This window comes from Gossypium raimondii, chromosome 13 (genome assembly GCF_025698545.1).
Source record: "Gossypium raimondii isolate GPD5lz chromosome 13, ASM2569854v1, whole genome shotgun sequence".
Classification (NCBI taxonomy): domain Eukaryota; kingdom Viridiplantae; phylum Streptophyta; class Magnoliopsida; order Malvales; family Malvaceae; genus Gossypium; species Gossypium raimondii.
Window position 1 is genome coordinate 8,150,670 of NC_068577.1, and position 14,253 is coordinate 8,164,922.

The 14,253-nt window shown below is 34.6% G+C and overlaps 2 protein-coding genes across 3 annotated transcripts; one reads left to right on the forward strand and one right to left on the reverse strand.

The window, feature by feature from the left end:
* The first annotated feature begins 691 nt into the window (after nt 1-691).
* LOC105782366 (uncharacterized) lies at nt 692-7,066 on the forward strand. Of its 2 annotated transcripts, XM_012607054.2 has the most exons (7): nt 692-1,048; nt 1,186-1,595; nt 1,735-2,133; nt 2,741-4,079; nt 4,767-4,858; nt 5,015-5,156; nt 6,182-7,066. In XM_012607054.2, the coding sequence occupies exons 1-7, from the start codon at nt 883-885 to the stop codon at nt 6,871-6,873; spliced, it is 3,240 nt and encodes a 1,079-aa protein (XP_012462508.1). In that variant the 5' UTR covers nt 692-882; the 3' UTR covers nt 6,874-7,066. The 2 variants fall into 2 exon arrangements, with proteins under 2 accessions (XP_012462508.1, XP_012462510.1); XM_012607056.2 differs by lacking the exon at nt 692-1,048 and having other exon boundaries at nt 1,458-1,602.
* Nucleotides 7,067-8,594: 1,528 nt separating this feature from the next.
* On the reverse strand, nt 8,595-11,739 carry LOC105782368 (uncharacterized). Its single transcript, XM_012607057.2, has 8 exons — nt 11,165-11,739; nt 10,940-10,987; nt 10,719-10,778; nt 10,428-10,511; nt 10,213-10,317; nt 9,703-9,816; nt 9,485-9,585; nt 8,595-9,051 (listed from the first exon to the last, which is right to left on the reverse strand). The coding sequence occupies exons 1-8, from the start codon at nt 11,525-11,527 to the stop codon at nt 8,811-8,813; spliced, it is 1,116 nt and encodes a 371-aa protein (XP_012462511.1). The 5' UTR covers nt 11,528-11,739; the 3' UTR covers nt 8,595-8,810.
* Between the last annotated feature and the right edge of the window lie 2,514 nt (nt 11,740-14,253).

Here is a 14,253-nt window from a genome sequence, read left to right on the forward strand (position 1 = left end):
ATGCCAATACTCAATCAACAACTAGACTGTTAATTAGATGAATCAAAGTGGTTTCTGGTCCAATCAATTTGAATTTTAACATTTTTGAGTCATTTTAATTCAAAAGCATTTGGATTTGGAACAATTTAGAGTTTGAATAATTTTGAGATTAGATTATTTTGTGTTTGAATTATTTAGATTCACACTCAATGTTTTTCAAATCAAATCATTACGAGGTCGAATCATTTGGGTCATTTGAATTTAGGTGATTTTGAGCCGTTTCGAGTTAAAATCATTTGTAGTTTAGATAAATTTCAAATAACATCAATTTAAGTTGAATTGATCTTATTAAAGTTTTAAAACTTTTTATAGTAAAATCAAATTAGTTTGAGATAGTATTAATCAAATTCGAAGTTTAGATAAGAATTAACTAGCTATGCTTAACCAGTGACGAATCTAGAGGGGGCTGGCATGAGCCCAGTCTCCTTAAAATGTAAAATTGTTATTTAAGTCTTTAAATTTTTTTAAAAAATTTAAATTAATAAAGATAAAATTGTATTTTAGTCTCTCAAATTATAAAAATTTGATTTAATTCTTTAAAAATTATAAAAATATAGACTATAAAAAATTAAAATTTCATTTGGCCCCCCTAAAGATTGTTCTAGCTTCGCCCCTGTGCTTAACCCACTGAAAATGAAAATCTTAAATCACGATTAGACCCTGAACTATAACTATTTTTCCATACTCAAATAATTTTTTCCATAAACCCTACCCAGTCCGATCCAATTAACTGTTGAAATAGATGTTGGGTTCCAAATCCATGTACATATTTGACCCAAAACACTGTCGGGTCTTTATTGATTGAGAAAAGCGGCGGTGTCTGCGTGATTAATCGCGACGGCGATGAAGTACTTGTTGTTGATCCCGATTCCGATAATTTCACTCGCGCTGTTATCAGCCGTTGATTGCGCTTCAAACGGCGTAGGGGAATGGCAGATCCTCACCAAACTGAACTACTCTTCTCAGATCCGTCGCCACCCTCACACCCTCCTCCTCGTCACCGTCCCATGTAACCTAGACATTCATTTCATTTCAATTCAATCAAAATCATTTGCCTTTTACAGTTCAATTTACGGCTACGAATATGAATATGATTCAAATTGCAATCAGCGATCACGTTTTTCCTCATTTCTTCTCTTTTTTCAGGGTGCGGCGAGTCCCGGTCCCTTATGAGGGAAGTGTCCCGATTGGTTGTAGATAAGTCAACGGAGTTTGACTCTTTGAAATTTATGTTAATTCATAGGAACATGGAGAAAACGTTGGCCGATTCCATTGGTGCTTCGGATGGGATAACGGTTCTTTATTATGATCACTCCGTATCGTATAAGTACCAAGGGAAGCTTCGAGCTCGAAATATATTAAACTCTATTCATCCTTATATATCAGTTGCTTCACCTGAAGAACTTCCTTTAAAGCCCCTTAATTCTCAGGAGGAACTGGAAATGTTTCTAAACTCAACTGACAAAGCTTTGATTTTAGCTGAATTTTGCGGTTGGTCACCCAAGTTAGTCGATAAGGTGAAAAACAATGGGACTGGAACTGATTTGACGCTTAAGGTTGCTGGTAGTTTCTGATTACATTTCATTTCCATATTTAATTTAGTTTAATTAATGAAAAAGGAAATTTTGGGTTTGGGTTGGAGATAATGTTGCCTTAACTTTTTCTTTTTTTTGGTTTTATTATTTTGAAATTCAGGAAGTGGGAAGTGGGATGCTGAAATGTGATGTGGAAAATGGGATCGGTGGGATTCCTTGGATTACTGGGTTTAGCATGGTAGATGACCAAGTGTCTTTAACGGAGAGTGAAAATATGGAACTTGGTCTTGGGTTGAACTGTACCTTAAAAGAGTATAAGCAATTTGATTCATTTTTCTCGAAGTTGATTCCTGTTAGACGAGAGTTCTTAGTTTCTCAAGAAAGACTTAGATTTGGGTTGATTTCTAATACATCATTGGTGTCGTCTCTTGGCGTTGAAGATTCTGGTACATGGATGGCAGTGCTGTACTTCAAAGGATGCCCTGGCTGTTCAAAGGTTATTAAAGATGAGGAAGAGCTCAAGAATGCCCTCATGACAGACAATTCAGTTGTTCGCGAGGTGTGAAGTTTTCTACTTCTCAGTCCCCCCAAAGCTTGTGGTCAAAGCGTACTAGGTTTATGGCTTCTTTTTTTATGGTGTTGTAGACTTAATGGGAAAGAAAAATCTTAGGTTGATTGCATGCCACTAAATACATAAAACCGGCACATCCGTAGTAGCTATTTTTTTCCCTTACTTTGGGTAGGACACCTGAATAATATGCATCTTAGCCCGCCAATTTTGTTACACCTAGCTCTACTCCAAACGCTCTAACCTGTAGTTGAAAGTATCCTTTTTGCCTGTTACTGTAGCTACTTTTAATTGGATTAAAGGAACTTGTTCACTTAGTATGATCTAATTGTGTTCAGGGCTTCATAACAATTGTTTGTTAACTATGAGCAAGATCAATATAATTTGTATGCATGTGGCACAATGGACTTTCATGCACAAAGGAGGCAATCCAACTGTCACTTTTTGCCTATTTCACGTGAATATATATATATATATAAGTTCCTATTTTTATGTACAATGTGGTTTGTCTTTTTCATATTGATTTTAATATCTTGTGTCTTTCCTATACTGAGTGTATATCTCTCTCTGTCTCTCACATACTTCCCACGCAATGTAGCTAGAATTTGTTGGCCAAGATCTTCCGCTTGCTTTACCTGGAAATAGGCCATCAGTAATTCTTTTTGTGGATAGATCATCTCAGACATCAGAAACTAGAAGAAAAAGTAGGGAAGCTCTTGATGCGTTTAGAGAAGTAGCACTTCACCACCAGATATCAGATTGGGTGAGTTCACAAAATACTGATCATAAAGAAAAGTCATCACTCCTAGCTTATAAGGGTACAACAGGACATCCAAGCCTACAGCTTTCTGAAACTGCTCAGAAGATTAAGTTGAAGGATAGGATGTCATTCATGATTATAAATGAGGGTAAGCATGTTGCTCTGGATAATTTAGCTTCAGATTTTCAAGGTAAATCTTTGCAAGAGATCTTAACTTATCTTCTTCAGAGAAAGAAGGAATCGAAATTGAGTTCACTTGCAAAGGAATTAGGCTTTCGTCTTTTATCAGAGGATCTTGACATCAAAACAGCCCAGGAAGTACCATCACAAATAGAAGGCCAATCTAATGATGTCTCACCATCACCATCCCAGAAAGTTTCTTTAATTGATATTGTTGATCCACACAGTATACCAATGGAAAGTGAGTCTGGTTTGGTGAGTGAGGAAAAACCAAAATCAATTGGTGTGGAAGTTGAAGCTTCTTCTCAATACAAGGAGGATGAGGAAATTTCTTCCGATAAAAGTAAACTTTTCATATCTATAGAAACTGACAAACTTTTGGAAGGTCTTCAGCTTGATATAGCGGGGGATTTGAAGGCAAAAGAGAAAATTTCTTCAGAGATAGACAAGTCTGGGGAACAAGAACCTCATGTTCTAGAGTTTAATGGTTCTTTTTTCTTATGTGATGATAACTCTCGGCTACTTGAATCTTTGACTGGTGGGTTAACAATTCCGTCGTTGGTTTTAGTTGATCCTGGGTCTCAGCACCATTATGTCTACCCTGAAGAGGCAATTTTCAGTTATTTTTCAATTTCTAAATTTCTTCTTGACTATCTTAATGGAAGTCTTGTTCCATATCAACGCTCTGTGCCCCCTGTCCACAGCCCCAGGGAGTCTACTTCTCCTCCATTTGTTAATCTCGATTTTCATGAAATGGATTCCATCCCTCAAGTTATGATGCATACATTGTCCAAGCTTGTTTTCGGGTCTAACGGATCTAACAGTGGAACTTCCGCCCATGCTCGCAGTGAGGATGTTGTGGTACTTTTTAGTAGTAATTGGTGTGGCTTTTGCCAGAGAATGGAGTTGGTTGTTCGTGAAGTATATCGGGCCATAACGGGTTACATGAAAATGATGAAGAGTGCCTCTGGGAAAGAGCAAACAGTGTTTGATGCTGGTAAGTGCTTTTTGCATTTATAATTACTTTAATATTAGATCCTTTATTCTTCTTGTCATATTTAGACCTATAACTTCTTGTGTATTCCTTATTGAAATAGTCATATGACCTGATATACATTAATAAATAAGAATATTGTATGATATCTTGAATAAAAATTTGATAACTTGTAAAATAGGCACATAAAGCTGGGAGCTACATTTGGCTAAGTTTTTCAATGGGATTTGTCTTGGAGTTGTATTATGTTTTGAGCAGCAGTCCTGTAATCCTGTTCAGAAATTATTGTAACCAGTTATAGTAGTTTAGTACGACATGCTTCTCAAGGTGCCCTTTTTGAGCCATTATGAGACAAATGGCCTAATCTGTAGGTTCTCTTCTTGCCAACTTGACAAATAAAATTGTTCATTATGAGACAAATGGCCCTTTTTTGCCCCCTTGTTTGTCTGGTAGAATGTGTTAAAATAGGAAAATGTTCATTATATATTTTTTGGTTTGAGACCCCCTAATATCTGGTGGCCACATTGAGCCCCAATTAATTTGGAAGTCGAGCCAGGCAGACTCCTAATTGGGGGGCAAGCTTTCCCAATGCTATTTTCTCTATCCACAAGACTCAAGCTTTTTAACATTTGACCCAACTGGTATTGTTCCTTGACATTTACATATTGACAAGTGATATATTTGTGGCAGACAACTCGATGAATAATATGAAACTTCCACTCATCTACCTGATGGATTGCACATTGAACGACTGCAGTTTAATCCTAAAATCAGTAAACCAGGTTAGTTTATATTCATATCTGATTCATTGTGAAATATGGTACTTTTGGCCCAATCAACCTATAACTTACTATGTTGAGATTGTATGAATCCATTTTTGCAAAATGAAAAAGATAGATATATTTTTTCTAAACTTTCAATAAACCTGAGCTTTGCAGAGGGAAGTTTATCCTGCTCTGATGTTATTCCCAGCTGAAACTGAAGCAGTTATCTCTTACAATGGAGATGTGTCAGTAGCTAATATAATCAAGTTTATAGCTCATCATGGAAGTAATTCCCATCATCTCTATGGTGAGAAAGGTAACTTCTGAATCATCATTCATATGTGCATCTTTTAATCTTTGAAGGAAACTGATAAACTTTGATGTTTTTACCCTTCTTTTAACTGTTGTTCGCACACACTCTTTCCCTTCTTCCGTTTTTAAAATTTCCTGTTAGTATAGAGTCTATAGAGTACATGTTTTTGGTGTACTTCTAATTTCCTTTATCTGACCTACATGGTCAAGTGTCCGCATTTTTAGTTCCATTTCTTCTTAGTTAGATTGTCTCAGCCTCCTCAACATGATTGTTCTTTTTAAATTGATAAACCATCAGTTGGCACTTACTGTGCTTTTTTTTTTTTTGATAATTGGGGGTAAGGGGTGGTGTTGCTAGGAGTTGAACTCAAGTTCTCATGCCACACTGCACAATAATCTTGCCACTAGGCCTAGAGGTTATTGGTGCTGTGCTTTCAAAAGAGGGAACAATAGCAGTAAAGTCACTCTAAGAACCCTGGTATAATTTTTCTCAGAATGAAGTTTAATTTTGTCTTGAGAATGAAGAAAGGACTCTTCTAGCTGTTCTTTTTAATGCTTTTTTTGGTAGGCAAATGCTTCTCTGGCTTGATGGTGGAAAGCATGTTCTGTTTTCCATTTAAAGCTTTAAAGGATTTGAATTCTAAGTTCCATTTTCAGCCCCTGTGCAGTGAACTGAATCATTTGAGTTTGTATTGCTGGTAGTGCTCATTTATGTTTGTTCAGTTTTGTCCAAACCTATACATAATAAACAGTGAATGTATCTACGAAGTCCTATTATAGGGACCAGATAAAATTTGTCCATTTACTATTAAATGGATCAATTTAGTCCCTGTAGTACAAGTACCTGCTAGGTACACTCATCCATATTACACGATTATAAGTGAGGTTGAGGTTCTAAATCAAAACTCTAGTCACTGTATGAAGGCGGCATTGAACAGGTGTTGTTTGTTTTTGCAGTTTCTATTTTTTTTTTCTTTCCTTTCCTGTTTAAGAGAAAACCGTATACTTTGTTCTCCCTGGTTTTGGTAGGAATTTTATTGACGACCGCTGAAGCTGTGAAGAATCAGGCTATACTCCCGGATTCTTCTGGAGTTTCAGCTAATGAAGAAGGTCAATTTCCAAAGGACAAATTTCATGAAGTTATATTGAAAAATCAGAACCCAAAACGAGTTGCCTATTCGAAATACAACGGGGGCAAGTCGAGGTCGCCCATGTCAGTTGGCTCACATAAAGCAACATTCAAGGTGGTTGTCGGTTCAATCCTTACTGCCACCGATAAACTTCTCGAGGTCATCCCATTCGATAACTCAAAGATTATCATTGTGAAGGTGGATGAAGAAACTGGATTTCAGGGTTTGATATTTAACAAGCAAATCAGATGGGATGCTCTAGATGAACTCGAAGAAGGGTTAGAGTTCCTAAAAGAGGCTCCTGTGTCTTTCGGAGGCCCGGTTTTAAGACGTGGGATGCCCTTTGTTACTTTAAGTAGGAGAGTTAGTGAAGTGCAGTACGTTGAAGTACTTCCAGGTATCTACTTCCTTGACCAATTTGCCACGGTTGCTAATATCGAAAAGCTAAAGGCTGGAAATCAGTCGATGAGCGACTACTGGTTTTTCTTTGGTTACACGGGTTGGGGCTGGCACCAACTGATTCAGGAGATTAGGGAAGGTGCTTGGACTGTAAGCGATGATAATGAGAGCTTAGATTGGCCGTTGAATTGAGAGTATTTCGAATATCAAAGGTAGTTGGACTTGTACGGAAAGAATGGAAATGGAAAAAAAGGGGAAACATTTCTTGGCTAAGCTTGTAAATATGAGATTTTTGTAGTTCACTTTCTCTTGTAACAATATTTGGGATTGTATTTTTGAAATTTTGGATTTCATTTTTCTACAAAGGTTTTCTGAATGATGCTCACCAATGGTAATTTACACTATTTACGTACAATAAATTTAATGAAAATATTTCATTAAAAATTAAATCACTCGGATGTATATTACTGTTTAGGCTGTTCTTTTACGTTATTAAATTTCTATTTTGTGTTTAAATTTGATATTTTAATTCTTTATATAAATTAAGAATATCTTAGCGTTTATAATATCATTAGTCTAAATATTGACATGAAATTTAAAATTGTTATTCTCAGAATTCTCCATTAAAGTTACTATTACTATTATTACTCTTAAAAATGAATCTTAAATTTTAAATTGAAATATAGTAAAATAAAAGTATGAAAAATAAATTCCAGAGATAACATTTAAATTTAACTTAAAATAGTTAACCAACATAAAATGTGGATAGCCCAAAATAATTAACCCAAGTAAAAACCATACTAATTTATTTTAAAAGCAAAGGATTAATTTAAGACTTTATATAATTGGAACTTGGATTCATGTCTCTCACTTCTCTTTTAACTTTGTTTTCAACCAATACAAATTGGAATTCACACGACAGACATTTCGATTTATTAATAGAATGGGGGTTTCAACCGATATGAGTAATATCGACTCGTAATTGATTTCTCCAAATGCTTATCTAATACTATTATTTAAATTATCTTCAATCGAGTTACAAATTCAGGTGTTAAAATATTAAAATACTCTCTCGTAATTTATAATATTCTGGCAATTTTAGCTTTTTCATTTTAAAAACAATAAAATTTACCCAGGGTGAGATTGAAACCCACATCAATTGCATCAATAAAACTTTTAATTTATTACTCAACTAAAATACCATTTTAACATTTTTATAAATTTCTATTATATTATGCACACTCTATTACCTCCATAACTTATATGTTTATACTTCTATATTATAATTTCAGTGTTTTACTAAATTGATATCTTATTTCCAGTTGTTAAATTACAAAATATGTTCTCCCGAAATACTTTAATCTTTTTCATTTAAAATAAAAATAAAATAAGCATATGGTGGAATTTAAATCCACATCAACCTTTAATTTACCACTTAATTAAGACATTATTTTTATTAATATTATTGTTAATTGAGTTGATATCACAAGTTAACTCAATATTAACAATTAATAACAAAACCATAATAAATAATTGCAACCCATTTTTTTTTGAAATAAAAAATTAGGAGGGCATAAACTGCACCGCATAATTGTAATTCATTTAATATTGTTTGTCCAATATATTTATATGTTTTAATTTCGTTTTACTCATAATTTAATCTAATTTTTTATTTTAATATCGTACATATTTCATATGTTATTATAATTAATTAACTTCAAATCATAAGTTTTATTGTTTATTGTATGTTATTTTTAAACACACATTTGTATTCTAAATCCGTGATTTTCACATGCATATGGATATGGTAAGATTTCTAGTTTGGTTTTTTGGAGAATTCAGACAAAAATATATATTAAGCTTTGAAAATTATTTAATAACAAATAGTATTAAAATATATAGTAAGAATATAATGAAGACTAAAAACGAAATTTATGAATATAAACATGGATACAAAATAATAAAATTGCCTTGAAAAATGATATCTATGCCAAAAAAAAAAACATGTATAGAGCACCTGTTTTTCGATGGGTCCCAATTTTAGTTGTGAAAGAAACTAGTTATAGGGCTTATGGCAGGATTTTTCACAAAAATTCTAGTTTTGCCCAAACAATAATGTTATTAGTGGATTATTTCTTGCCTGCAAGATAGATACCTGATGCGATAGCCACACCGGCAGCCGCAATGCCCAGCGATACCAGAATTTTGCCGGTTGGAACTGTCGGTTTCTTTGAAGGAACTGTCATGAGATCATCTATCAAAACAGGCTGCCTCCAATATTTCTTAATTCCTTGCAAGTGGCCTTTACCAACGACCGCAACGACTGAACTATGCTCACTCGCTGTTCTTAGTAATGTGGATGACATGAACCTGAATGTTTATGCAAAATTTGGAAGATTAAACACAATATTTAACATAAAGTAAAAAATGTGTACTTCAGATAACATAAAAAGAAATGGCTTCATAATGACTCAACACCAGCAGACTTAAATCTTGAATGGTTATAAATTTTGACGACAAAAAAGAAGAAAACCGTACGATTTAGATTTGCAGTCAAGAAAGTCTCCAAAAGAGTAATATTAATGTTACCCAGAGTCGATGTGTCAGACATGGGCATGTGTACAAAGAAGGTATGCTCATTTTCTCTGAGTTCTTTTTTATATATATTTGGCTAGTTATGCTGTTTTATCCATGTTCTAATATGTGATGGACACAGCTACTTGAGAAGAAATAAAAGCTCGAGTAACAAAATCTAATACAAATAAATTGAAAAGCATCTAAGGGAGCACAAACGAATACTAACTGGTCTCGTTCATGTACAAGAGTTTCCATTAGAGTAGGGAATTCCTTGCTCATTTCTTGAATCACAAGGGTCAGCATGTCAACATCATCCATGTCCTTCAGCTGAATGTAAAAAAAGAAAACAAAATATATAGCATTATAAGGATTTTTGTTTTCATAACTCCAAATGTAAAGAAAGCAAATAGACTGATGACAAACTAAGAGAATAAGAAAGTTCACCATTTTGTTAAGCTCTTCAGGGCTTGGCAAGAAGACAGCTTGAAAAAGTAAGGAATACAGTAACTTAATCTTATGCCAAAGTGGCATTTTCCCCCAGGTTCTACGCAACGTAACCTGTTTCATCCAATCAAATCTTAGAAAATGCTTGCAGGTGAAGATTAAAAATAAATGTACATGAAGTGCTACCATAGCATGAAATGTTGAGAAAACAGTAGACTGCCATATGTAGCACCACAAAGACACCATATTTAGCATGCTGGAAGACTTATGCACATTATCATGCAACCAACATTAGGTGTTTATGGTTTCATAAAGCAATTTAGTTGAGAACTGCTGGTCCAACTTCATTTATCTAAGAACATAATATAAAAAACATCAACACCTTCTCAACAACTTTCCCCTGAACAAAGCTAGATTGTTGTATGTACAATTTGAGTTTCTCCAACATCTTTAGACAATAAGGTTATTTTCATGAAGCAATCACACACAACAACTGGTGAAATATCTTACCTGCACAGGACGATCACCAAGAATCACCTTGCCACCATACTTCATTGCTTCTTCAAATGCCACACGAAATTCAGACCCAGGGAAAACCTCAAGCCTGCTGGCAACCTATCAGTATTAAGTAATGATTTAGGACACATAAATTTGCTTTACTTGATTAGGGAACAACAATGGCCAAGGAACTATAGAGACAAAAGGCATAATCAAGTGACAAGCACCTTAGCAAGAAACCAGCTATAAAGGATACCGAACATGTTATGCTTTTTCTTCCACATATCTACCATTTCTGCCATGGTTGGTACCTGGTAGATTCAAGTTAGAAGAAAAAAGGTTAGCAGCGGACTATTAAAGCCCAATTAGAACAATATTATGCAAAGATAATTAGAGCATTCACAAGAATATCAAAAAAGTGCAGCAAGCTCGAAAACACGGTGGCAAAAACACCATCGTGTTAGCCTTCCCTTCAAGCAAGGAATTTAGTAAAGAAAGAACAACATCAAAGAACAAACCTTTAAATTTTGTGGAGTAAGCACTGCAACTCGGCTTGAGCATAACTCCAAGAAAACAACCTGTGGGAAACCAATTTTAAAAAGAAAATGCATGTGAGTTTTGATGTTCAAGTTAATTGTTAGGTGAATTTCAAGTCACCTTACAAAACAAACGCAGGCAGCTAACCTGCTAAATGATCCATCCATGAATCAAGAGATAGATAGTTTCAGAAGAGAAGCACCTGTGGTTTCAAATAACTGATTACAGCTTCAACTTCTCTGCACGATTCCTGCAAAAGCACAACAAGTAAAATATCAATCTCCTCCTACAATACTCATCGCACATCCTAGAAATCACCGATGATCTTCAGTTAATTAAAAAGATATGTTGTTTTTTTTTTTTTTTAAATTCTATCAATTTCCAACATTTTCTCGTTAACCAAACAGAAACCATGACGAGCACGTGCCAGGGAGACATGCGCAGTCCCAACCAAGTACACATCGCAATTGCCGCCCTCGGCTGAGGATTCGCACGAGAGAACCATCACGCTCCTCGCAATCTCCACCGGGAGCTCCACATTCCTTCTCTCCGAGGAATCAGATCTTTCGTTCCTAGAAACATCGCCATCGTTTCTGTCGTAATTATCCTCGTCTCGGATCTCTTCTGCTGCTGCTGCTGCTGCTGCTTCTTCTTCTTCTTCCTCCTCCTCCTCCTTTTCAACGTTCACGATGCTATCGCTCAATGCGTCCACGGCATTAGGGTTAGGGTTGTCGATGTGCACAAAATCCTCGCCACTCGGGTGATCCGATTCGGTCGGTATCGGCTCCATTGCCGGCAGTGGGGGCTCGTAATCGAGACGGTTGACGGTGGTGGCGGAGAGAATGGTAAAACCTAGGGGTTTGAGGACCGTGAATTGTTTTTAGTGAGAGAGGGATGGCATAAGAACGAGCAGAGTGACTCGGGCGAGATGACTGGGTTGAGTGGACGAGTCAAAGAGCATCACATAAACCGTTCCGGTTATGTGATTTAGGACCGGGAGAATTGGAGTTTGTAAATCTAGCCTATATTATCATTTTGAATTATTTATTTTAAAGGGTAAACTATCAAAATAGTCACTTTTATTTGCCTTAGGTTACATTTTAGTCACTTATATTTGAAATGTTATGTTTTAGTTACTTAAGTTATTTTTCTATTATGAAATGGTCATTGAGTTGTTAACTGCTGTTAATGGTGTAACAACAATCTAACGTGGCACGTTATTTCATCATATCAGACTAAAATTTTAGGTCAAATTACACAACTAGTCCTTGTACTTTTATTTTTTTGAACAATTTAACATTTTTCTTTTTTTATTTTCCTACTCTTCTTCTTCCCCTTTATTTTTCTCTCTTCTCATATTCTTCACTGCAGAAACATAATCTTTGCCCACCAAATAAACCAAGTCCTTATTTCTTTCATATTATTCCTAAATTGAATTTCAATCAAAATCGAATACCAATCATTCCTAATCAAATCTCGATTTTAATATAACTTGAATTTGAAACTAAAACTAGATATAACTAGCCAATATAAAAACCATATCCTTAATCAAATCTAAACATAAATTGAATTCTTTATATTCAAAACAATTTTTTTTTCCTTTTCCAAAATTTGACAGAATCGTGTAGATTATTCCTTTCTTTTCCTTTTTTGTTTTGACGAATAAAATTAAGAAAATGATAAATTGAACTAAACCTTCTTGGATGTTCCTAAGCAAGATTGATTGGAAGCCAAAATGGATGAATCGAAGAGAGAAAAGGAGCATGGAACCAAATTGGTTTGGGTAAAGTTGAGGGTAAGTTTCGTATGGTGGTTGTTTTAGTCATTGAGAGGGTTGAGCTCGTTTGAAGAATTCATGAACAACGTAGTTTCGAGAGGGCAAGAATATTGTAGGTAAGGTAGATAAGGTGGTCGTGGGGGTTGGTTAGGAGGGGCTCGGGAAACTTTTTTTAGGGTGGACCACCATAAGTCACGACTGGCGAGGTCTTTGAGTGAGGTGAGCTTGTGGACTAGGTCATTGAGAGATTCGAATTGGTTCGTTAGAGTGGCAGTGGATGGTGATGGTTTGTAACAGTGGGGTGAGAATGTGCGAGTCAAGTTTTATTTTGGTTTCAGCTTTCACCTTTTCTTGTTTCAAAAACATAAAAAATTATGTTAAAAAAATTGGAAAACATAGAAAAACTATGTTAAAAGAAATGGAGAAGAGGAGAAAATAGAAAGAGAAGTAGAAGAGAATGGGAAAACAAAGAAAAAAAGAAAGTCAAAAGAACATAAAAAAATTAAATTGCTCAAAACGAAGGAAAACAAAGAAAAAAAAGAAAGTTAAAAGAACACAAAAAAATTAAATTGCTCAAAACGAAAAAATATAGAGATCAATTGTATAATTTAACTTAAAATTTTCATTTGAAATGATGACTTAACATGTTATGTCAGCTTACTATTACACCGTTAACGACAACTCACAACTCAGTGACTAAAATGTTACAAATCGATAACGTAAGTGACTAAAACGTAACATTTTAAACATAAGTGATTAAAATGTAACCCGAAGAAAACAAAAGTAATTATTTTAATAGTTTACCCTATTTTAAAAGCATAAAAGTAATGGTTGCGTGTAGAATCAAGTGTTATAAATTTTGATGCAGATTTAGCATTTGTGTCTTGTGGATAGAATAATGATTTTGAAAAAAATTTACTTCTGTTTTTCAATTTAGAAAAATTTTAAAGAAATTATACTTATATTTTTTCTCCAAAAAAATATGCATCAATAAATTATAAATAATCAATACATAGAAATGACATATAATGCATATGATAAACACTATAAGTTGATGCATAAATGTTATTGTCTGTGTTGATAATGCAAAGAAATTGAAAAAAAATGCTTTTAAATAGTTACGATTTGACAAAATTAGAATCTAGCTTTTAAACGATTATGATTTGACAGAACCAGAATCTGGCTATTGAGGTTTTTTAGGAAACCGACTCTGCAAATTTACCATTTTGCTGCTTCAGAAAACAATATAAATAGGAGGTCATTCTCCTCATTTTTCATAGAACACAATAAAAGAAAAACAACTTCTTTCATCATTCCGTTCTCTAAATTCTGGTGTTTTACAAAATTACACTAGAGGAAAATTCTATCTAGGAGACTGAGTTTTAAGCGGGACCATCTATGACCCCTCCAATCTTTCCTGGGAATTGAACCTAGTGTGGTTTCACCAGTTTTCTTCAAGTTCTTTTTCGATCAAAATTTTGACCAATTGCTTTTGTTTTTTCAGTTTCGGTTCCTTTTGAGAATAACAGTACCAATTGTGTTCCACCTTTATTCGGGTGCACGAATATTGAAGAACTGTGTTAACCTTGGGGGCGACGTCCACTAAACGATTACATCTATTAGGGAAAATATACTTCTAAGGTAATGGTTCTTCCACAACACAGTGATTGCTTTATTTATTTACACTCAGTTTGGTTTCCTATCAGCGCTAGTGATTTTATTTTGCAGTAGTATATTTC